This window comes from Drosophila mauritiana, chromosome 3L (genome assembly GCF_004382145.1).
Source record: "Drosophila mauritiana strain mau12 chromosome 3L, ASM438214v1, whole genome shotgun sequence".
NCBI lineage: Eukaryota > Metazoa > Arthropoda > Insecta > Diptera > Drosophilidae > Drosophila > Drosophila mauritiana.
The window spans coordinates 2,606,250-2,631,978 of NC_046669.1; the positions used below are offsets into that span (position 1 = coordinate 2,606,250).

The 25,729-nt window shown below is 43.4% G+C and overlaps 1 protein-coding gene and 1 long non-coding RNA gene across 3 annotated transcripts in view; one reads left to right on the plus strand and one right to left on the minus strand.

Annotated features, from left to right (window-relative positions):
* The window catches only part of LOC117139709 (regulating synaptic membrane exocytosis protein 1), a 63,683-nt gene that overhangs the window by 20,107 nt on the left and 17,847 nt on the right, over positions 1-25,729 (minus strand). For both annotated transcript variants that reach the window (XM_033302225.1, XM_033302226.1), the window contains exons 3-12: positions 21,447-21,882; positions 16,610-16,745; positions 14,287-14,630; positions 11,530-11,778; positions 11,132-11,388; positions 10,817-11,071; positions 10,447-10,688; positions 5,449-5,573; positions 4,965-5,184; positions 4,735-4,799 (exon numbers count right to left, since the gene is read on the minus strand). In XM_033302225.1, coding sequence (XP_033158116.1) covers positions 4,735-4,799; positions 4,965-5,184; positions 5,449-5,573; positions 10,447-10,688; positions 10,817-11,071; positions 11,132-11,388; positions 11,530-11,778; positions 14,287-14,630; positions 16,610-16,745; positions 21,447-21,482 — 1,929 coding nt within the window. In that variant the 5' untranslated portion in view covers positions 21,483-21,882. The remainder of the gene's footprint in view (positions 1-4,734; positions 4,800-4,964; positions 5,185-5,448; positions 5,574-10,446; positions 10,689-10,816; positions 11,072-11,131; positions 11,389-11,529; positions 11,779-14,286; positions 14,631-16,609; positions 16,746-21,446; positions 21,883-25,729) is intronic.
* Positions 3,491-4,965, plus strand: LOC117139715. The gene is made up of 3 exons (XR_004459376.1): positions 3,491-4,137; positions 4,266-4,380; positions 4,885-4,965. It is a non-coding gene; the product is annotated as an uncharacterized LOC117139715 (long non-coding RNA).

The following is a 25,729-nucleotide window of genomic DNA, read 5'->3' on the forward strand; positions in this document are numbered from 1 at the left end:
ACTGACACACATGTCCTCATCCCCAACCAGGAATTACAACCTGGCATAATAATCGCAAGTGCACTCGTAAACACTCAGAACGTCTTGATTCGAATTATTAATACAACTGAAAAAGACGCTATAGTTAGTAGCGCAAATATAAAAAGCGAATCATTGGATGATTATGATGTATACAACGCAAATATAGAAAATAGTGTGCAAAGAACTTCAGAAGTATTAAAACTTCTTAAATTTCCATCGTTATTTAAAAGCGATTTAACAAAATTATGCACCGAATATAGCGATATTTTTGGTCTTGAAACAGAAACCATATCAGCTAATAATTTTTACAAGCAAAAATTGAGATTAAATGACAAAACTCCAGTCTATATCAAAAACTATAGAATGCCAGAAAGTCAAAAACCAGAAATTCAAAGGCAAGTTGACAAATTAATAAAAGATGGCATTGTCGAACCATCTATTTCAGAATATAATAGCCCTCTTCTCTTGGTACCCAAGAAATCACTGCCTAACTCGGCGGAAAAGAGATGGCGATTAGTAGTCGATTATCGCCAAATCAACAAGAAACTGCTAGCAGATAAATTCCCACTTCCAAGAATAGAAGATATTCTTGATCAATTAGGTCGAGCAAAATATTTCTCGTGCCTAGACCTGATGTCAGGATTTCATCAAATAGAATTAGACGAAAGGTCACGAAATATAACATCATTCTCAACTTCAACGGGAGCATACCGCTACACGCGATTACCATTTGGTTTAAAAATAGCCCCAAATTCTTTCCAAAGAATGATGACCCTTGCATTTTCAGGCTTAACGCCTTCGCAAGCATTTCTGTATATGGATGATTTAGTAGTCATAGGCTGTTCTGAAAAGCACATGCTTAAAAATCTAACCGACGTTTTCAAATTATGTAGGCAACATAATTTAAAATTACATCCAGAAAAATGCACTTTCTTTATGAAAGAGGTTACTTATTTAGGTCACAAGTGTACGGACAAAGGTATATTGCCAGATGACTCTAAATATGAGGTAATAAAGAATTACCCCAAACCAGTAAACGCAGACGAAGCTAGACGCTTCGTGGCATTTTGCAATTATTACAGAAGATTTATTAAGAACTTTTCTGAGAAATCACGCCACTTAACGAGGCTTTGTAAAAAGAATGTTCCATTTGAATGGACAAGCGAATGCAATGATGCATTCGAATATCTCAAAAGGGAATTAATGAAACCAACACTCCTTCAGTATCCAGATTTCAGCAAACAATTTTGCATAACCACAGATGCTAGTAAACAAGCATGTGGAGCGGTACTATCTCAAGACCATAACGGTCAACAGCTACCAGTGGCATACGCTTCAAGAAGCTTTACAAAGGGCGAAAGTAATAAGTCCACTACAGAGCAGGAGCTAGCAGCTATTCACTGGGCAATAAATCACTTCAGACCATACGTATATGGTAGACATTTCTTAGTACAAAGTGACCATAGGCCACTATCATATCTTTTTTCAATGAGAAACCCCAGTTCAAAACTAACCAGAATGAGACTAGACTTGGAGGAGTTTGAATTCACAGTAGAATATCTCAAGGGGAAAGATAATCATGTTGCAGACGCATTGTCCCGAATAACCATCGAAGAACTTAAAGCAATAAATAGACAGATACTAAAGGTAACAACAAGATCAACAACAAGACAGAAAAATACCTGCGCAGGTGAAAAATTGCATGAACCAAATAAGAAAGAAAATATAAAAATGCCCAATATCTATCAGGTAATCAATAACATTGATGCCAAAAAATATGTTATACTCAAAATAGACAAGCATAAGTGTTTGTTGAAAAGAGGAAAACACATTATAACACGTTTTGATATGACTAATTTTTATTCTAATGAAATAATCGATTTAGATCAATTCTTTCAAAGGCTTAATGAAGAAGCAAGAATAAATAGTATCATTCAAACACAATTGTCACCAAGTGAACAAATCTTCGAATTTGTCACTATAAAGAATTTTAAAGAAAAGGGCAATAAAATACTAAAAAACTTAAAAATAGCGCTATTAAACAAGGTGACTAAGATAGATAAAAATGATAAGGTTCAAATAAAAGCAATACTGTCTAAATATCATGATGATCCATCAGAAGGAGGCCATTCAGGAATTTCTAGAACCCTGAGGAAAATAAAAAATTATTATTATTGGCCACAAATGACAAAGGCAATAAGTAAATATGTTAAAACATGTTTAAAATGCCAACAAGCAAAGACAACCAAACATACTAAAACACCGTTGACAATAACAGAAACGCCAGCAACAGCATTTGATATAGTTGTGATAGATACCATTGGTCCACTGCCAAGATCAGAAAACGGAAATGAGTATGCTGTTACTATCATTTGCGATTTAACAAAATATTTGGTAACGGTACCTATTCCAAATAAAAGTGCAAAATCAGTTGCTAAGGCTATATTCGAAAATTGTATTCTAAAGTACGGTCCAATGAAAACAATCATAACGGACATGGGAACGGAATATAAAAACCAAATTATAGACGACCTGTGCAAATATATGAAGATAAAAAAAATTACTTCAACAGCACACCATCACCAGACATTAGGAACAATAGAACGAAGTCACAGAACTTTCAACGAGTATGTTCGCTCATATATATCTGTTGACAAAACCGATTGGGATATATGGATACAATATTTTACTTATTGTTTCAATACAACACCATCGGTAGTTCATGAATATTGTCCATATGAATTAGTATTTGGAAGATTACCCAGACAGTTCATAGATTTTAACAGGATAGACAGAATAGATCCTATTTACAACATGGATGACTATTCAAAGGAAGTTAAGCTACGATTAGAAATAGCATATAGAAGAGCTAAAAATATGTTAGACAAGGCAAAAGCCGATAGAAAGATAAAATATGATAGAAATATTAGTAACTTTGAATTAAAGATAGGAGATAAGATATTACTTAAAAACGAAACGGGTCATAAACTTGACAATAATTATTTAGGACCATATTTAGTTTCAGAAATAGGAGATAATGACAACATTACAATTATAGGAAATAAAAATAAAAAACAGATAGTCCATAAAGATAGGTTAAAAATTTTTAATTCATAATACATTTTGCTTGGTTGGCCAACCACAAATAAAAAACTAATAAAAACATTATAATAAAAAACTTTTACTTTGCAAAATAAAATGAAAATATATATATTTTTTTTTTAATATCTCTTTAATCATTCATTTCAAATATTAATATACATATTACAAAAAAAAAAAAAATTATTATTATTATATACTTGAAAATAACTTCATGTTATTACGTTATTTTTCAAAAGGAGGGAGATGTAGTATATACGAACATAATAACAATAATAATAATAATATTAATAATAATTATAATATGAATCATAATAATAAGTCAACTAATAAGTAAACTTAGGACCACCCTAATTCCTTAGGACCACCCTAGTAGATCTTTACGTACACCCTAATCCTAAATATGCGAATTCAGCATGTACGCCTTTAGGGGTCGCACTCGACTCCCATTGGTTATCGAGTATGGACTTCATACATACATATTGCAGAATTTGCTAGTGTCAGCACTTGGCTGTCACAAGAGATCTGCCTGTAGACCACACTAAGATCAGTCATAAGTCAGGAATAGATCTGGATTGTACACTTGCTGAATAAAAACCAAATAAAGATAAAATGACCGATTGCGTTTTGAAACTTAATTAACTACATCAGAAGTATTGGAAATCTAATTAACTACACTACAGCGTAGGGCCGAGATATCATAGACACGAATGTTACGTTAAACTTTAATATCTTAAAACCCTATTGTTGGTGCTTTGTTCTTACTGTGATCTCGGGGCAATTGGATTGCCCGCGAAGAAGAAGGCTGAACCAAGGAAAAACAGACTTGGAAATGAAAACAACTCGATACGGACTGTATCGGCATCAAATTCTTTGAGCTAGCTCGACTATCCACTCCTATCAGTAAATCGCTTAGTGGCTATTTAACCGTCTACATACGTTAGTTGGGCATGTTAGTAATATATTTGTAGTTTCTCGAAATCACTAAGTTCTACCAACACCGAAAAATAAATATATGTAAGTACATCTGGTGGTTATATGACAAGAATAGCAATGAACACATTTAGCCATTTCGCATGGTTAGTAATCATAAACTGTAGTAGAATTCAAAAGTAAAACTCAAATCCAAATCGAAATCAAAACAGGGGAAACACAGAAATCAGGATGTATATTACTCGGTTAGCTACTGTAAATATCGGGTATGAATGTGTACCAAAACGAAAAGGTCAAAGGAAATCGTTGAATCAGTGACTAGAAAAGGTGAGTTTACGAGTATTTATATATATATATATATATTATATAGCATGGAAGCTGCAATCAAGTACGAAGAGTTCAATTCATTTCGTGAGCACTTTGTGAAAGCTGAAATCGTGTGAAAAAACTGCTGCCAATGCTTAAGCTGCGTTTAATAGCTACTTAATATCGTATGCATATGGCTTAAGTTTTAGTTTCAGTTTCAGTTTTAGTTGGGTTTGGCTTGCTGCTCATAGCTCGGTGTGTTCTCATTAGGCGGTAGTATCTCTAAATCAATAATATATAGTATGTTCACTTCCTCGACTGCTTCCGCAGCTTGGATTCTCTTACACAACTGAGTATAACGAAATAGTTTTATACCGGAGTTTTTGGTAATTTCCGTCTAGTTGGCGATGCTGGTGATTTGTCTGTGGTGGTTTCGGGTTCTGTTTTTTGGTAAACGTTTGTCGCGATAAGAAGTAACAAGAAACGAGAGCAACAAATGAAAATTATGTGAATGTTTACTTGCAGGGTACATATACATAAATATATTGAATTGCTGGGTACATTATATACAGGATAATCAACTGGGTTCCATTGACGACACTTACCCGCTATGAGGCCCAGTCCGACGGGACCGTCTCCGGATCTCCGAGGTCCGCTTTGACCACCGGCATTGCCGGGTGGCAGGTTCTCATCGAAGAGATCGCACATCCGGAAGTCCGTGGCATGCTCCACCAGCAGCTCCACGACGTCCCCGGTTCGGTCCATGATGGAGCACACCTCCTCGAAACTCCTGTCGATCAGCGACATTCCATTCCACTCGAGTATCTATTGATGGAGGTAATACAATGAGGCCTTAGTTACTTTATCCTTTCCTACTTAGAGAATTGATTGTGAAAATGTAATAAAAGATTGTCTTTTTATTTACTGTGTACTTCCAGTATCTCGTGTCGAAAATCATCAATCATGTGCTATTAATTTGGGACTGCCATCTGGCCGAGTGCTCAACGCGGTTGGCCGCACTTTGCCACCCTTTCAGTCATTACCAATCATGGCATGCTGGCCAAAACACCACCCGCAGCCCACACTCACCTTGTCGCCCTGCTGCAGGCCATTCTTCTCGGCCGCTCCTCCTGGAACGGTCCACACAACGTAGGCGAAGAGACGGCCATCGGCTCCTGTTTTTCCGCCGACGACGCGCATTCCAAAGCCACGTGCTGCGGGAGTAGACAATGTCAGATTTAATAAGAGCCTGGCTGACGCGCTGAGCGATTAGGCGAAGAGGCCAGGAGGACGGAATAATCAATAGTTAGGCTCTTGAACTGGCCCCAAAATCGGGGTCTGCGACTAGGCACGTTCTCGCAGATACAGATACAAATTTCGGGCATGTGGCAACAATTTGCGTTGATTTCATTTGCACTTTGCAGTGCCACAAAAGTCGCAAACCGAGCCGAAAAACCCAGCCATGCCCACGTTGCGTATACGCCATGTCGCCCGCCCTGTTTGTGTTTGTCTGCTAAGTTCTCTTTTTGCCAAGTCAGCGAGTTTTGCTGTGCAGATGAATCTGCGCTTCTGTGGATTTTCCAGTATTTTTCTTTCTCCCAAATTTGACACAAATTTATTCCCCAACTTAAACTTGACCCCGCGGACATTTATAACAATTTAAGTGAGCAAACTGCTTTAAAGTTGGCTGCAGATTTAGCTTAAAGCGACTTAAACATTTCCGCTGAAAAGTTAGTTATCCCTTTAGTTCTGTACTTCAACCTCAATATATGAGTTTCACAAAATGGCTTCGGCAACTGAAAAGATTTCGTTTGCCGAATCCAAACAATTTAATTAATTTAATTGCAATTTCGGGGCCTGCAGTTCAGTTTCAAGCACTTATCATTTGGCGCAGAAAACTAATTTCAACAATTTGTGCACCGAAAACTTGGAAAAGCGGATTTCCGTCGCCGTAGGACGGGCTGCAGACAATGGCCAGGAAAGTTAACCAGCCACCGGAGCAGCGATGACAATGAAATTGTGTCTCCAAGGTGAGATCTCCAGGGATCTGGAAGAAGGGCGAAGGATAAAGGACGAAGGGAGCCGGAAGGACAGCATGGCAGGTCCAAGTTTTGCGCAGGAAATGGCGGCAAACTTGGCCAGTATGCAATAAAATGTTGCGCATCCGCCATCGCTGTTGATTCAGGCGCATTGATACCCAATTAGGATAAAGCGACATTTTCTTACAGCCCGCTGTTTGTTGAGTGTCTTTTAATCAAAACTTTTTTTCCGACCCTCGCCTTAAGACTGCAATAAAAACGATATAAATAAAACGCAAATCCTTTTGCTGACAGTGGGGAAAAGGCCCAAATTATTAGATGACGCCACGGTTTTCGGATATATCGCGATTGATGCACTTAAAAAAAAGAAAAAAGTAACGCATTTTTGTTAATACTTCACTTTAATTTAGTAAAACAAGACTTACAATGCTGTGATCTAAAGAACCACTTCATCTCTATGATACAAAAGTCTAATATTTATCTTGAAAATAGAATCAAGTGCTGATTTAAGTATGTTTGAGTAAGTTTCTCTCTGAGTGCTGCCATTTGCCTTTAAGCCCGCACTTAACATGGAGCTGAGTGAAATTTTCGATTCGTTTTGGCCATAAAAATCATGAGTGGAGGTAAGGTCCTTGTTTTGGCCGTATTGCATGTCCTTTGTCTCATTGTCCCGCTGCCCACTGTCCGCTGGCCTTTTTCGTGCTTATTTGCCATTCCTGGCCGGGCCAGACTTTTATGATACAATTTGTTTGCCGGATGGCCAACGATTTTTTATGTGGCCATCATTGGGATTTAATAAGCCGCCCAGCACAGCCACACAAAGGTGTGTTGTTTATGGGCAGCGGGTCGGAGGGGTTGCAGGGTTTTATTCCTATTTTGGGTATCCGTTTCCTTTGTTAGCCAAGAGCCGTAAACATGCTGGCAAATTGAATCAACATTTGTATGTAGGTCATTATTTAGGCACACAGGATTCACTTTGAAGGCCGGTAGCCTTTAACTGGCCTAAGCCACTTTAATTGGAAAACTATCCCTAAGCTGTGCCTTTAAAGTTTCTCCCCTGCGTTTCTTTGGCAACTTTTTAATTTGTGCCATGTCCTTGCATCCTCTCTGCCTGGCAGACACATGTTCCACATCCCCGTAATGGCATTAAGTGAGCAAACTTTTAGCTGACACACATCGAACGACTTAATCGATGCACACCTGCCTGCATCCTTCGAGTCCCTCGAATCCCTCGCTGGAGCCCAGCATCCTTGTGCTGTCCGGGAAAGCGAGTCATGGAGTCATGAGCGTAAGCGATTTAGTGGCTTCTATCAGCTGCTATAAAAATTGTCTCTTAATTAAACTAGCAGAGCAAGCGACGAGCAAGGATACTACTCGCATGTCCTGGCTATCAGGACTTCAGTGGGTTAAGCTAATAAACCATTTTAAGGCGATGAGCATCCTTTGGCAGCAGCCAGGAAAAATGCCAACACCCTTCGATTGAATCATGTAGTTAGCTGATCTCATTCGCTTCTTAAGGTCGAGCTTCTAGCATTCTGCATTGAAAAGTATCTAAGGATCTGAGCAGGCAGAGGTCTTTCAAATGTCTATATGTTATTCACAAAGGATGCTTTTAGGTTTTTCTTCGTGTAGCATAGATGGAAATGACTCGTTTTGAGTGACTTGTGAGGCGGATAACTATGAAGGGCAGCCAAGCGAACAGTTGTACGATGTGGGCCAAAAGGAGGCGTGGCACTTGGCCACCCACCTGTAGCTGGGGAAAGCGAGCACGCAATGCCAAAGCCGGAGGTTCGTGATTCGCCCCAATAAATGGGTGTGTGTGTGGCTCTTGAGACTGCATTAAATTTCATTAGGCGTGTTAGGGCGCCATTTCCCGCTACACCTGTCCCCTGTTCTCACCTGGCCAGAACCCCCATCGCGATTAACAGTTGCTATCGGAACATTTGGAGCTCTGCATAATTGAAGAGCTCGCCGAAATGCTGCCTGGATACGATTGAATTACACATCGCCATCGGATGCCTAATTAGCCATGCGAGTGCAGCGGCTAATTACGCTCACCTGCGTGCGCACCTGCGAATGTTAACGCAAAAAGTGTAGCATGTTTCTGGGAGCAGAGCTGAAATTACAAGGCATTCAGCTCAGTCAATACATCAAGACGAAATTGCAGCACAGCTGCCACAACCACAAGCCATGTGTGGGTATATGTGTGCGCTGTGGCTAAGGAGACGCAGCCTCTGTCAGGCACAAGGACGTGGATAAGGACGAGGATACGGATAGCCGTGCAGGTGTGTTGTACAACAAAGACCAGCAGCAGCAACCAAGAAAATGGTTTAGCACATTAAAATTCCACTTGCTTCGCTGCATATCAAATATGCCGAGCTAAGCAGCCACTACTGGCATGGATATACTAGTATATATGTGTGCATGGATATATAGATATATAGACAAGCCCCTTGAGAGCGGGCTTAACTCACGATATCGCCTGTGGTATAGAATACATTCCATTCGCCTGCACTGCAGGTTCCTGTGCGTATTTGTTGGGTATTGACATTTTTTTTATGATATGCAAATTGAAATTTTATATTAGCAAGCGCACGTCGCACAGGTGGCTAACCGTTGGGAAAAATGGGGTAAAAACCTGCAGGGCGGCCAGTTATTTATTGGGATTATAGGCGCTCGTTAAGAGCTCTCCACAAGATCCTACCAAATGCCACGAACGCTAAGAGAATTATTAGTGGCTTTGAGAGCTATTTTAAGTAGTTTCTTCATAGTTGGGTTCATCAAAAAAAATCCAGCCAATATCATGAGAGTCGTTTATTGGAATTTCTGCGAATATTAATTATAAAGAGTAAGACCTTGTTTTCTAGTTACCAGCTTGAAATCTGAAAATTGGCTTTGCCCTTGGCGAGAGTGCATTTAAGTGTCGAGGAGAAAAGTGTGCCTTTCTCGTTCACCTCTGGCCTTCTGGCCAGGATGTTGGCCATTTTTTGCCGCATGTGTTCATGAACTGGCCAAAAGAGAGCCAGCCATGCATGCATGCATATGCCAAACATTCGGGGGCATTATTATTTATGGCCAGCAGGCGTGAAGTTTTCCATTCCTATTCCTATTTCCCATTCGATTGGGTGGGGGGGGAAATGCCCCATTTAAATTGGCGTTGAATCCTAATGCCCATGCTCACGTACCTCTTCGTATTGATTTTTATGCTCCGAGTCCGCTGTCGATAATTAAAAATTCATTTGGCCTGCTATCCTGGCTGACTGGCCCCTTGAGGAATGCAACAAAAATGCATATAATTAAAATACATCGACAGGAAGTGGGAAACAAAGCGAGGAAATAAAAACCCCGGCCCCACCTACACACACACACATACCCAAATGACATTGGCCAACAATGCCGAACAGCTAAATGTCCTTTGTATGTGTACATGTGTGTGTGTGTGTTGGGTGTCCTTGCTGCTGCAACTGGAAACTGAAAGCTCGTAACTCGGAATCCGGAGCTCTCGGTGCCTTTATGTCGATGAAATCCGCTCAGTTGCTTAATCTGCTACCAGTCTGCTTCCGCTTTGGGTTTCATTAAGGCCCACGGGGACCAAACCACATTATCCTGGCCGTCCCAAACCCGACGCTCCGTAGCTCCTGCACTTTGCTGGGGGAATTAAGGTACCCACACAGATACCCGGCGATACCCACAACCGACTTCACCGCTGCTCCGGCGAATTAGCATAACCAAACGTCGTAATGAGTCCTGTTTACTCGCCCATTTCCGGTGCGGTTCCAAGGGCAGGACATCAACCGTTGCCGGATGGCACGGACAAACAAGCCGTACTCCGTTCCCTTCACACATCGACAGAATTCTCAATCTTACCTTATAGTTTTAATGAAAAGAAATGGTACACAATTTTTATCTGTATCTGCGGAAATCACCGCTTCTATCCCCGATTTGTTTCCAGTGCACTGACACACACCCTCACGCCATTTCAGGAACACATTAAGCTAAGCCTGGAGCTTCGCTGCCTGGTGTCTTAGTCCCTAAGCTCGGTACTCACTGCGGTGCGCCTTGTCCGTGGGATCCCGGCGCAGAATGATGCGCCGCTTAGATGCACAAATCGGCCCCGAATCCACGTCGTGAATTACGATCCGTATGGCCTCGCCGTCCATTGATGTTTGCCGTCGCGGCGCCTCCAAATCCTCCAGATTGGGGCCCGTAAATGAAGCCATGGGCGGCGGAATCGAGGAGGGCGGAACCGCAGGCAGGGCACCACGATTCTGCAGCATCGCTATATCGGGTCTGAAATATGGAGTAATATTGGATATGCTCTTAAATTTCCACAAATTAAGTTATATATATAAAGAAAAAAAACAATTTCAACAAAGTTTCTGAAGTCCAACTGAATTTTAAGGTAGTGGTACACTTACAACTGCGATCCACGTCGCCGCATCCGCCGGTCATCGTCGACGGTCAGGACGGGGCTGCCCTTATCCGGCGAGCCTGGCGAGTCGTCGTTCTGGATGTCCTCCGAGGGATGTGGCACCCGGAACGAGGGTCGCCTGGATCCGGGCAGCTGGATGGGCGGCATGATGCCGCCCTCGCCGGGCGACCTCTGCAGCTGCGTGGCAGGAGTGGCACCACCTTGCGTCAGCCCGGGGGCAAACACATCATAGGCGGACTTCCTGTTGGGGGAAATTGCGGGTCAATCTGGCTCCGTTGACCCCTTAAAAGCAACCTCCTACCTGCGTGGCATGGCCGGAATGCCCAGACCCGCTCCATCCGCACCCAAACCCAGCGCCGGACCACCACCGCCCATGCTGCCGCCCACGGGTCCGGTCTTCATGTCGTCATCATAGCTGTGCTGCCGGGCCACCCGCGACCCCCTTCGCGACTGCATGCGCGACAGGGGCGCACCGAAGGGGGGTTGTCCATCTGGGCCCTCGCCCCTCGGCGGACTGTTGGAGCGACTGGGTGCCATGCTGCGGCCGCCTTTCAGTTGCTAAAATACATTTTAAATGGGGTTTAATTAAAAGGCGGGCTTAGTAAAAGACTCCATCTCTAGTGGAAAACTTGAGTATCCTTTTATGAGTACGAAACTTCCTTATGTTTTACGATCCCTAGGTACCAAATTTAAACTTACCCGCTCCAACTCCTTGAGCGAGGCTGGCGAAACATCCGAGTGGCGTCGCAGTTCGGGACTTCGCGGCGGGGCAAGGGCTGCTCCATTGCTGGGGGCCAGGGTCTGCGTGCTGCTGCCCAGCTTGGCGTCCGAGTGGCGCCGCTGCAGTGCCTCCAGCACCGGGACGTCCAGCATCGAGTCCGTCGAGTCCTGCGGAATGCACACACGCGAGGCCATTTTCCGGCGGCACACGCTGCAGCGCCACATGGTCTGCGGATTCGAGAGGGCGGAAAATCAATTTCCATTGCTGTGGCAACGCGGCAGGGAGTGCACGCTGTGCTAATTAAAAATTTCCAGCTTAGCGTTGGAATCTATTTGCGGACCCACACGGCGTCCTCTACTATTTATTAGTGGTCGGCGAGGGCTCAAGAAAACCCATTATGCTGGCCAGCGAGAATAAATATTAATTACTTTCAGAACAAAACTTTTCGCCCACCCGCCGGCGTGTAGCGCGTTGCACAAAAAACCTGCTTCCAGGCGCTCCCGCTTTTGCTCCTGCCCCAGTGCATCCGCACGGAAAATGGGGGACACAGGTGCGCCTGCATCGGCATCCCCTCAAGTCCGCCTCGCTGCATTTTCCACTTCCTTTTTCCGCGGCACGCCCGCACAATGCTCGTTACATTTCCACCTGGCTGCTGATTCATTTTGCCCGGCGGCTTCAATCGTCATGTGTGGCAGCCACGTCCTTTTCGTGCTTTCCTACCCATTTCCGACCTTTTTTTCCTCCCACTTTCAATGGCTGCCCTGGCGGAAGCTGCCGCCATTGTAATTAAGTCAGTGCACGGAGAAAAACCACCGAAAACTGTCAACAATTCGGTTTAAAGGCAATCAAAATTGTTTGTATTTGTGGTGCGTAAACAGGGACTCAGCTGAAAACATTCGCATGTGTCGGTATGAAACTGAAATCTCTATAAGTTTGAAATCACCAAAAGTGCGGTAGAGTGTAAGAATGATATGATACAGTTCAGACAGTTTTTTAAATAGTGTTTTATAATGAATATACGGGATTTAAAACAATGTTTTTCTTTTATATACCGATTCTGAAAGTGATTATTTCCCGTGCACATATGCTCATGGGCTGCACTGTACGCCACAGCTGCAACTAGAGCCCGGTTCTGGTTTATTGCCTCTGTGCTCCCCAGTTGCGTGCTCTGTAATTACACGGCGATGGTGCAGTGTGGCTGCCAGTTCATGATCCCGTCGAGAAATCGACTGAAAAGTTATTTCCTAGCTGCCACAGCAACGTCAGCAAAGAGCAGCCAAGCACGCTGCACGCTTATGAAAATTTAAGATTTCTTTTGCGTTCATCGCGTATGCAAAGGCATGCGGAAATCGATTTTGATGCGAGAGCTGAGCTCTGAGCAGGAAGTCGAGCATGAAGCGGCAAATAAGCCATACCACATTGCTTAATAATCAGCACTCTCGGAAATATATTCAAAATAATCAGCACTTAAGGATATATGTTCTGAATTTAGACTGCCATGGAAATCAATAGAGGCTATGACTACGGTTTCACCACAAATTTTAGAGATTTTCATTTCGGTTTAGTTTGAACAGCGCACTCATAGTTATCTACTTTGCGTTTTCCTCCTAGTGACTGAAATCAAATTCCCATTTGGCATCGACCATATCTGGAGTTCATGAGCAATCGAATGCCTGGCAAGTGGCCAGTGTGGTATGCTCTAAATGATTATTTCAGCTGGGAAGCCTCCATGCGTCCAGGGATGGGACCACAATACACAGCAACCGACTCCACCTCCGTCCGCTCCATCAGAATACCCATAATTACACTGGGTGGGTATGACAGGCGGTTGTGGGCTGGTTGTGTGCTGTAGTCAACGCCCATGAACATCAATTTCAATTAGCCAAAGTGGCCAGGTTGACAGACAAACGTTAAATTTTATGTTCAGGGCGTTGGCGTGGCTTCTTGACAAATTACCACAAGTTCGGGTGAAGACAATGTTGCATGGTGGTGGTTATCAATGATCATTATGCGGCAAGTGTTGATAGGATGTCGGAGCGACAGGACAAGGAGCAGCGCAAGGAGCAGGAGGAGTGCAGCAGAGGAGGGCAGCTACCCGCTGCCGGCGATGCCATTTAATCTCGTTAATTCGGCCTTTATCTTGTTAATGTCCCGCGATGAATAGGCCGCAGTTAAGCCCAGTTGGCCATTGTTACCGAACCCCTTTTGCAGCGCCAGTAATCTAATTTATGTGCACTGACTCCCACCTCCCATCGCTGGTAACCACCCCCCGCGGTCATTAACACAGCAAAAAAACAAGTTAAAGCTTTGAATTTTCAAAAACAAAAAAAAAACCTTTATAGTGACAGGTTAAAAGTTGTAATTAAATAATCCTAGAATTTAAGCATATGTTAAAAATGATAGACATTTTTAGCAGCTAGTCCTGAACTTCACTGATTTTTTCGGCTATGCCGAACGGAATTGCATCGTCTAACTTTTAAAAGTACTACTACTGCATATTTAATTTCTATGTTAAAAGGATATTTCCATGGCTGCAAATATTTCCCCTCTGCGACCCTCGACTAATTTCTTATTAATGAAGTGCCGCGGCAAGCAGTGTTTATTTCTGCCGCGAGAACCGCGCGACCATGGCGCATTGCCTAGTGGCCCGGAAGGTGCATCCTGGCCAGCCCATGGCCGCACCCTCATCCTGCTGCTGACTGGCAGCCTGGTAGACTGGCAACTTGGCAACTTACCGCATCCTCGTGCTCGTCCAGCTTGCTGTAGCTGGCGCAGTCCTCGCACACTCGCTGCTGGCACTCGAAGCACGTCTTGTGGTAGTCGTCCGGCTTGAAGGACTTCAGACACACCCGGCAGGCTCCGGCCCTTCTTCCTGGCTCCTGTTTGGCCGCCGCCCCTCCTCCTCCGCCGCCCGCTGTCGCCGTGCCGCCGCCGGTGCTGTTGTTATTGTTGTTATTCAGACTGCTGCCGTACTCCTGCTGCTGCTGCTGCTGCTGGCTTTGATAGCTGGGCGAGCCGTAACTGCCGCTGGTATCCGCATCCGTCGGCACCAGCGAGGGGCGTGGCGACATTTTATTAACTGGAAAAGAGACAGAGGAAAAGCGGACGGGCTATGTAATCAATTACTGAGGCAACCGAGCAACCAACCAGTGAATGCAGCCCCTTGTCCAATGGAAACTTGTTGATTTTCCGCTGATTGCATGCACTATAGTCTGTGGACTGACCCAAATGCAGTGTGTGTTTTACCCGAAGCCGCACACTCTGTTCTATGCTTAATTTGTTTTCAGCGCACATAATTTGTTTGGTCTGCTAATTGGGCAAGCGACAGGCAGGCAAATGCAATAAATATAACAATAATCGGATAAAACGGAAATTTTTGGACAGCCTTCGTTACTCATTAAACGCGATGCTCGGAAAGGATGTAGTGTTAATGGCAGCTAAATCGGATAATTTCCCACTGCTAAACATTGCTGTAGTTTATTTCTCGAACTGAACTAGAACTACTGACTAATATATGCACATCATTTAATGAAATACCTATTTAATCAATATAAAACAAAGATCCGAGCATGCACGTTTGGTGTAGAGTAAAAGACAGAAAGCTTACTAAAGCACTCTCCTAAATTACATAAAATCACTTATGCAACGTTTAATTTTTTATTCCGAGTGCGTTTTTTTTTGTGCAGCGGAACTACCTGAAGAAGTGAAGCCTTTCGCCAGAACTGGCACACATTTATATGATTATATGCTTATACACCGTGTGTGTTTTATATATATTGCACCCTTGAGAAAATGGCGAAAAGTTTATGCGGCCCGGAAAAAGTCGCGGTGCATTAGTCACAGTCAGGAGACAAGGACAAAGGCGGGCTTTTGTTGTGCGCCTGGCATTGCTCATACGCACAGTTGCACCTCGTGCTTTTTCACCTTTTGGCAAGTCACGCTTGACATTTTCAGCCGTAAAAGTGGCATGGTAAATATAAAACAATGCTAGAGAGAGAGAGAAACCGGCGAGGAAAAACCTTTTCCCTTTTTGTTTCAAAAAGCGATTTTACCTGCTCAAGGGAGCACTTAGGTGGCAGGAAAGATAAAAGAACTGCGCAACTATTAAAGTATTTGCAAGTTTTTCTGCTTTTAAATTATGTGTCAGCTCCTCACTGTGGTTGGCCACAAAAATCTGGAAGCTTGCCAACTGGCTGGAGAGCACTCTCGCTGAGCTGCATCCTTTGGGGAGTCGAAGGGAACTCGAGTGCCAAAATATTTGCCCAAATTATGTGCACAAATCTGTCTCGTTCTTTTACGATCCTGCTAAATAAACGTCGTGAAATAAGATTTCATTTCGTTCTAATAAATCGAATGGCTCGGCAATAAAATCAACAAGCCACAGCTTTCGCTTAGCTGGTGGCCAACTAAATTGTGATAAAAATAACACAAAAGTCAACACAACATTCTCATGTTTCCCGCTGCTAAATAAATACACCAGTGCTCAAGATAATAGTAGTTTCAACATTATTCCAACGCATTTCTTCACGCTTTTAGCACTGCGTATACAATGGTGTTTGCTCTGCGCTTATTAATCAATATATAGAAGCCAATAAGAATTTATAGTCTTGGCATCGTCCGTAGTGAACTACTGCTATTACTTTGAACTCAGCTGTGGCTTGGGTGGTGCTAAAAACAGAAGTCACCGATTTTATTGACTTTGTCGCAGCGTTTATGGACTCCATAACAATGACAGTGTGAATGGCGATGACTTGGCATGCAGCATCCGCTGACCCCTTACATTATTCAATATGCGATGCAAACGAGCGTGAGCTGCAAATATATTGCGTATACGCACCGTTAGCCGCCGAATGCTCATTGCTGCGACTTACGTGCTCTCGCAAAAACACACACAAAGTTTGCTCAAAGTTTAGCAAGCAGCTTTACGGGCACTTGTATGAAAATTCATGCCATAAATTCGCATGCACTTACGGCAAGGATAACCGCCCAGAAAACACCGCACACACACCTATATCCACACATCTACACATCTACATCCACAACTACAATCATGCTTACCTTTATCTGTGACGGTGAGCAGCGAGGAGGAAATCGTAGCCTTCATCTTGTTCAGGGCCCCCGTTTGGGAGGCCCCTCCTCCCGAGTCCGCTGCATGCTGCTGCCGTTCGCTGGTCTGCTCGTCGGTGGCCACCATCTGCGGAAAACAGGAGAGGAAAAGCGGAAAGGTGAGAGGTCAGCGCGCGGGGCTAAGAAAATGTGGATAAATATTGGCGTATCGCGCTGTGGGTTTGATTTCCTGCAGCCGTAAATCTTTATTTCGGTCTTGGTTTGCCAGGAACGTAAAACGCGAAGCAAAATGACGGGATTATTGGCGTGTATTACAAAACCAGGTTTCCTACCTATACCAGTTAAAACATTTGGTTTAAAAATCATATTATTTTTATTAGTAGTATATATATATAAAATACCACGTAAAATCGATATTTTTTTGGCCTTTTTGTGCTCGTAAATGAATTTTAAATGTATTTGCAGTCAAACTTAAAAAAAATATGTTGGTCAATTTTTTTGAAAAAAATATGCAAAAAAAATAAAAAAATTTTTAAAGAAATATTTTTTTATAAATAGCTGCTAAGTTATAGGGTTTGTTAGCTGTGATTATTATCTGAACAAACAAGTCATTGATTGTGCTCTGTGAAAATTTTTTTGCCAATTTATGAAAAAAAAATCCTACCTAAAAATTCAAATTATGCTAAAAACTTCTATGTCCATTTTCGGGCGAAAAATAATCAGTATTTTATCTATAGTAATAAAAGTATTAATCCAAAAATAGAATGTCCTACATCGTTGAACTCGTAATTATCATGGCAATCAAATGCAATTCACACTTTGAAATGTCAAATTTTTGCGAATTTTCGTAAAAAATGATGATGTAACCCCTTGCAAAAAATGGAAAAATTGCCCAAAAAATTATTTTTTAAAATCAAAAGCTAAGTGATAGGGCTCGTTAGTTCTGATTTTAAGCTGCATAAAACACTGATTGTTTTCGCTGTGCGGCGATTTTTTGCCATGTTATGAGAAATTAACTAATGAATATTTAAGGGTTTGCCTCATTTTTTATGGGACTTTCAAAAAATTCCTTTTTTGGTATCTGGCGGATGAAGTCAGAGCTGTACATCCCATGCCTGTCTCTTAAGCTTAGCGTGAGTGATCATTTTCATACCCTCAGCTTAACTAAACTAGAAGAATATAATCATCAAATTTCCAGCCAGGGAGCAGTTTTCCCTGTGAGCAGGGTTATTACCCTGATGTTCCTCAGATTTTCTCTGATTTTTTGCGCAGTCATCACGGGCACGCAGGTGAAAGTAACGCGCTGCGTTTTATTTGATTTTTTCTGTGTTCCGCTGGAGGCGTCTGAAGCGCAACAAATTGCCAAGAAATCGTAAAGTGTGGCAAGTAATTTTTGATTAAACAACGGGGCACCAAAGGCGGCATCCACCAGCCGGAGAGTCTTTCAAAAATTGCCGTCATTCTTTTTAATGCACACAGCCTGTAAGAAGGGGGCTTCACCGGGCTTAGCCGTCTTTGTGTGTGTGTTTCAGTGTTCCGGGCAGGAGGATAACAATTGGAGGCGACTGGCCGACCAGCCGAGCCCCGAAAACATAAGTGCTGCTCTGCTCTGTCAGCATTTTATGAAGTGGAAATTTTCTATTTGCCAAAGCGCCAACGAAACCGGAACAAACAGCCGCACAGTTGAGTACACAGAAAACAAATGGTGGCACTGCTCTTAGCCAGGAAAACTTCTATCCCAAAGTCTAAATCTTTGAATTAGAGTCGGTTACTCAGAACGTTATGCCTGGAACTAATTACTTTAACTGTGATACCATGTTACACTGTCTGTTTAATATATAATCCAACGTCGGGATTAAGTACTACAATAGATTATAATATTTTTTCCTATGCATTAAGGACGATCCATATAGTGCAGCCATCTCGTTCGCACAGCGCAAATTACGCTAAGTGCTTTGGCTGCAGCGCTTTCGGTTGCCTACCTTTGTGGGCGGGTGGGGGCTTTAGAGGGTTAAGAGCGGGCTTTGCGGGGAGTGGGTTGCCCGGGGGGTCAGGATCCTACTCTGGCGGGAACTAAGCGGCATCTAGTGTCAGATTATGGCCGCTTTGTGCTCAGCCCGGGCTACATTTTTGATGATGTCATTTGATGTCGGCCTGGTAATATTCATGCTGCGGATTTATGGGCTCCTTTCTCCCTACATTTTGCCTGCCAACTTTGCCGGGAAGCCCATGAAATCTTAGTGTAATGTATAGTTGTTTGCTCGGCGGTCTTCCTGCCCAGATCCCACCTGCAGCCCGGAAACCCCACTTAATTTATGTGCTCAGGTGTCTGACGCCATTTTTCTTGCGCACGGGTAAACTACTCGGCATTCCTCATGGTTTCAGCTCCTCCCACAGCTCCTCGCACAATTATTGCCGTGTTAATTTTGTCATTTATTATGATTTTTTGCTCCGTCTGGCCCGGTCTGGGTCTTATGGCCCGAAGCCGCAAATAGTTTCATGTTTAGTGCCGAAAATTATGTGTTGACGTTTAAGAGCTGCTGTTGCCTCCTTTCCACGCCCTCCCTCGCATTTTCCGACGCTTTTCCACTCGCTTTTCCCCGACACAACAATAATATGGCGCGCAATATGTGCGCCCTTTATGGCCGCAAAGTATGCTACATAAAACAGCAGTCAATGGGAAAAGAGATGAGGAGAAAGTTGGTCGACAGCAGGGAGAAAGTTGCGCCTTGTCAGCCGTGAATGAATGCGCTTGCATTCCGCCAGGACAGACATCCTTGCAGTCGGAATGGAAATCAATAGCAAATGAAACGAAAGCTGCGAGCAAATACTTTGCCACTTAAAAGTTGCGCACAAGTTTATAACGAATGTCTTGCACAAATGGTGAGGACACGTTGCGAATTTTCTGAATCTAGTTTCAAATTGGATATAATATTAATTGGGAATACTAATTTTGTACACGGAATGTATACAATATGAATTATCCAATTCAATGAATTCAAAAGAGCTTACAAAACTGCTTGTATCTGCTCACAACGACTGTTTTTAAAAGTTTGGAGCAGTTATATATAGTTTGAGAGCTCAAAAAAAACTTTATTCAGGTGCAACAAGTTTTCTAATTGCAACCAAGTTAATAAGCAAGAAAATTACCAGCGACTTTATATTTAATTATTAATTGTTGCAGCCAACTAATGAACACCTCTAACTAGTTTCTCCTCCAATATATTTCATTAAATAGCTGAAGTCTGATGCAAAATGTATGTGTTTTGAATACAAACGATAAAACTGATAATCATCAGTTTATTTGGTACACCATTCGAAGCAGAACTTATCTTTTCCCTATGTGTAGCAAATAGTTTGTGGGGCAGGCACGTGCTTGTCATTGGGCTCAAGGCTCCGTGTTGCCTGTTGCAAGTTGCAGCTGCCTGCCGCCTGTTGCTGTTTATGGCCTGCACCCAGGCACAATAAAGTGCAGCACACTGACAGCAAGGGGCAACCGTCTGGGACACGTGTGGTCAGGATGGAATGGAATGGCCGGAATGGGATGGCCTGGCCAGGATCTGTCCACAGGCGAGTCTAGGGGCCACCGCAAGCAAATGGGTAACGAGCCAAGTGCGGCAGTGGCCTGGGAACTTTACAGCGGGCTGACTATTAAGGAAATTGCTGCAAATAAACTGCCGTGCTCTGCACTCACGGTCTAGTGCCCCGCAGTGTCCTTTGATGTCCTGCGGTCCCTGCGCATTTGTCGCCAAATTCCAGAACGGAATGGCCCGACTGGTTGTTAGGCATTTGAATGGCAAATAGAAAAACTTTGCCAAAGCCCTTTTGCCAACAGACTTGCTAACGGACTGTCAACGGCTCATCATTGTCTTGAGATGGGTTCCTTTGGCTTGGAAGTTGGGCCGCTTTGATTTCGTGCTTCATTTGGTCTAATCAAACTTGGCGAAAACACAAAAATCTGCAGCATTTAGTTGGCTGGCATTTGCTTGTCGGCCGGCATTTCCCCAGCCTTTCATTTCCAACTTGGTTTTTATTAACTTTGCAAAGTATTTTCTGCCAAACCGGAATTTCTACGGAATTTACACTCTTCGAGGGCTTTTCTCTTCTTTTCTTTGCTTTTCCCCTCCCTTCCCTTTTATTTTTGTGTTATTTTTGGCTTCACACGCCCATGTATAATTTTATTCCTTATTTTCCCCTTGCCTGCCCGATCCCGAAAACAATTTCCGCATTAAAAAAAGGGACACCAACTCGGGGCAGGTGCTTCGCAGGATAATTGAACCACTTCGATTGTTGCCAGTCCGTTTGCGTTTATTTTTTGTGAATTTTTGATATTTTTTGGGATCATAGACAAAAGGGAAAATCAGTCGGGCGGGCAAAGCATTTAAAGGGCTTTTTAATTAAAAAGTTTTGTTTGCCCTTCCGACAGGCGTTTGTTTTTGAAGCCTGTTTGAGAAGGTCTTAGGCGATTTCTAATGCATGAACTTCAACCTGCAGCCGTGTTACGTTATGCAATTCCTCGGAATATTGAAAATTATAAAATGGACGAATTCCTTAAATATATTCCATTAATTGGCTATGGAGAATGCGCAAAGAAGTTCTTAACGATTTACATTTAAGTGCGCACTTCGTGGGCAGAAGGCAAATGAATTGAAATTCCGCTTTTATTGCATTTCATTTGCTACTCATTATCATCGGGGAATAATAATTAAAGAATCACAACTGGCGAATGAAAATGAAATTAAGCATAAATTACGAGCTTCTGCCAGTGACAACAATGCTGGCTGGCTATGTGATTTATATATTCATTAAATATCGAAGTGTCACTTACCTTTTTCATGAATGACATCACATTTGTTGGCAACATTTTGAAGGTTCTTTTTACTGGCCCTTTCCTTGGTTGAAAATGCGTTTCCCGTTCGTTTCGCTTCTGTACTTAAAGTGCAATTAATCATGCATCCGCCGTGTTGTACGGTGCGTATACGTTATATACGCTATGTTCGCTTTGTTCTGCTGGCCGCTGGTAAGCCGCTTTAAGTCATTTCGATTTGGATTGTTTTCGTTCCTCTTGGCCAGGTATTGTTTACTCTCTCCTCTGATGGCCATTTTTCACTGGCCATGTAAATAGGCATTGACAGGGGTATATTGGCATTCCAGTTCTGCATGTTGCGCCAGCTCTCGATAGAGATTGATTTATGTGTAGCTCTAGTTGCGCACTTGGCTTTTAATTAACTTTGGCCATAACTCACAAACGGCTGCAGCTGCTCCTTTTGGCGGAAAAGCATGGAAAATAAACCGAGAAAGAGGCGGAAAATTATAATTAGTCATTTGGCAGTGGGAGAAAGTTGCACGCGGCGCTTAAAGTGCTCAACTCACGGACGTGTAATGGTCCGCTCGGCTTACACCGTACTTAGCCGGGCTCCATAAATTTCCCTACGATAACCATCAACAGTGTTTTGGGTTTCCCCGCTCCCCTGCAGCCAGCCCACAAGCCAACTCGCACACACACGCACATGCGGAAAAGTGGTAAAAAGTCGAGCGGCAAAAGTTTATAAGGCGGAAATAATGTGTCGCCTGGCATGCAAACGTCCCTCTTCCATTGACCTGCATAATATGTTGGCCCTGCTAAGTGGGTTAGCCAACGAAGCCTTAAAGTTAACGCCCGAAAGTGACTTTCAATGAGACTGTTTGAGACAGTCTGCAGCTGGAGTAATAAAGGCTGAAATTCCTTTCTGGCATATCACCATTACTAGTCTTACACCTAGTATAAAACATTATGTCATGTTTAAACAACAAACTGACATGCAAATTACTTCGTACTCATATAATTCTATTTTATAGATAATCATATATTTATTTTTTCAATGCTATTAAAGTGGAACTATATACTTTTTTTTATCTTATCTCTTCTATTTGGCTGCTGTGCTAAGCTCTTTGGCTGCCTGATAAGCTGCTCTAGATCCTCGCCATCAAGCAGTGCAATAACAATGCTTTGGCCAGCTTATCGGGCGTTCACTGCAGCTGGGCTGCACTGCAAACAAAGGGTGAACCGAGAGAACTGTGAAAATGGAATTATTAAATGAAATGACCCACATAGCAATTCAATTGTCGAGCTATACGCTCGATTTCAGCTGCATCGGTCTGGGGATATATACTATTTATCTATATGTATGGATAAGCCAGTGCAATGGCATTTGCAATTCCCAATTCCCATTGATGTTCCCAGGACAACGGATTAAAAGCGAGGGATGCCGATCAAGTTTGAAGTTGCAAACTTTGGCCAAGTCATTCACACAGAATGCAGTTCGTTGACAACGGCTACTATACCTTTTTTTTTTTGGCCATTGTGCGAGCACTTGAAAAGTTCATAAAAAGTCATTCGAGATAGATGCCGACATGGGGAATGTGTTTACGCCCAATGAAATACTCGTCTTCGCAACTCGCCAAATGAGCTGGCGGATGGCGGACGAAGTTTTAAATTGTATTTTGGGGAAATGAAAATTAGTTGCCGCTTGAAGCTGTCAAAATGCCAGCGACAGGACATGCATTCCGCGAAGCGAAATCAGGACGAGTTTCGGACGATTTTCGGAGGAAGATGTAAGGCAAAGTGTTACAAGTGTTTGCTCAGCAATTGGAGGTAGAGAGGCGGAGGCAAAGCGGAAAGGTGGGCGCGGAAAATTCGGTGGAAAAGTGGGCGGGCAAGCGACGACAGGCTCTCGTGCTTACACAAGCTTAGCGCGCAAGGATGTGCTCATAAATTGTAACTTTTCGTGGCCGTTGTTGGTGTTGGTAACAAGCATGAAATCACATGAGCACACACATTCCGAAATCAACAGGACGAGCGAGTGAGAGAGAGAGAGGTGCTGCAGGACGACTGGACGCAAGGACGAGGCTGGATGCTGGCAAAGTTCCAGCCAACTTGGTCGGCTGTAGTTGGCACCCAGTTAATTAGCGCGAAATTGGGAGAATGAGTTTCCGAATCGGGGCGGGCTCCGGGCCAAAAGCGAGCTCCCCTCGGGCGCGTAGCCTTCGTCCTGTGCATGCTAATGAAACTGATCAGATTGCCATTAGCATTAAAGGTCGCTGAAAGTATGCGTGTGAGTGAGAGTGTGTGTGTCCTGGTGTGCGTTTGGTTGGAAATAATACATGCGTTAAATAAAGTCCAACAAGATTTATAACCCACACGCTTAGATCCTGTGCAGCACCCCGGACCCAAGGACATCGCAATTGTCACGCACAGGCAAACAAAGCTGGAGAAAAAAAAAAAAAAAACAGGCCGTAACCGAAGCAAAATGAAAATTGAAATGCTCAAATATAAGAAGAGACTAATACACAAAAAGAAAAAAGGTTTAAATTAATTAATTTTCACTTCATTTTAAGTTACTGTAGCTTATAGTATGAGGTCCTTTTTACATTAACTCAACAAGAATATCTTCTTGGGAACAGGTTTGGACTCAATCACTACGACATTTTTCTTAGTGGATGCCCATTTAGATTTTGTTATTTTTCCGTGTGTGGGCTGCAGCAAACTTTCAATGTCCGGCGATTTATTGGGACTAACGTCGGACGGGGTGTCAAAGTGAATTGTTATGCCGGAACGTGCATGGGACACAAATGAAGTGCAGGCCAGTCCGAAATAAATGGAGCAAAAATACGGCAGAAGCAATTCCTCTGCCAAATGAAGCGCAACAGCCTTTCAGCCGGAATACCACCAAACAAAAAATTCACCCTGAGCAGCATCAGGTCCAATTGCAGTTGAGAAATCGCAGCGCAGTTCATAAATAAACCGGACAGCAGGGGGCATCGTTGGAACCACCAGAATCACCAGCAGTGGAGACCAGCTGGGAAACCGACCTCATGACTGGCATGAATGAAGCGTTGTCAACAAAGCCAAGCGATGAGGGATTTCCCCGGCGAGTCTGCAGATTACAAGCCCGGAGTGCAAGCCCCTCCGATTCCTTTCTGGTGGCCTTGTTGCCCGGCTTGTTAACACACTCCGTGTTCCGGAGTGGAGGGGATTCAGGGGATAGCAAGGACCCGGGCCAGGATAAGATGAGTGCCGAGTTACCCACTCCATCTTCCGACTACTTGAGGTGCCTGCACAAAATGTATGTGTGTCACTTGAAACTATGAAGAATCATAGTTTATCGATCTGGGAGGAAATTAATTTGGCCTGGCGAACAAGCGAAAGTTTGGAGGGGAAAACTTTCGAGAGCAGTGGAACTTTCAATGAGCGACAGGACAATCCAAAGACACGTGCAAGCTGCTTTAAATATACATTTTATGAACTCCAACTTTTCAACTAAGTCACTCAATGGAAAGAGTTAAGCCAGTTTATTTTGAATGGGCATCGAATGAATGTTTGTTTGAGTGCTAGTTGTCCATTAGAAATAGTTGATGTTTCATCTTATATATTTTATAAGGTTGCCAGCCTTTAGTGTTGTATGTATCCCATCAATTAATTCACTGCTCTGTAGATATCAGATTTTGGTACAGTGCCGCCACAACGACAGGCGACATTGTTGGCCGAACTGGATTTTTAATGAACCAGCGACCGCTGCCTGTTTGCTTCTGGTCATCAGGACAAAAGGACATCGGGACTTGGAACTGCCAAGTGGCAAGTGGCAGACGGAGGACTGGATGTCAACGCCATCGCTGGCTAATTGACAGAGACGGGCTTACGTGGCGGCTACACGATCTTGGGCCGTGTTTCCTGCCGCCTCGAAAGTCCTTGGAAAGGTTTAATTGCTGGAAATAAACCAAAGTGGGGGATGGAATGCGTGGGGACTGGTCGAACAGATTGCCGCCACTGATTCTGATTGTGAATCGAATGAATCGGGCAGCACATGGCACTCCCATTGACATGGCCATTTCCATTTACAATCGTACTCAGGATTTTCGTAATGCGGAACACGTACGCGGCGAAATGAAATAAAACTACGCCCACTGCAAACGTTGAGCTTTTCGCAGAGCACAAACAAAGGCTGGCAATCGTTTAAACTGCTGGCAAACTCAATTATTCAAATGCCAGGGGGGAGGCGGGAGTCATTGGAGTGGGGCGTGGCAAGGAGTAGAGAAGGGGGCGTGGCAAGGCTCATGTGCCTCAAGTGGCAC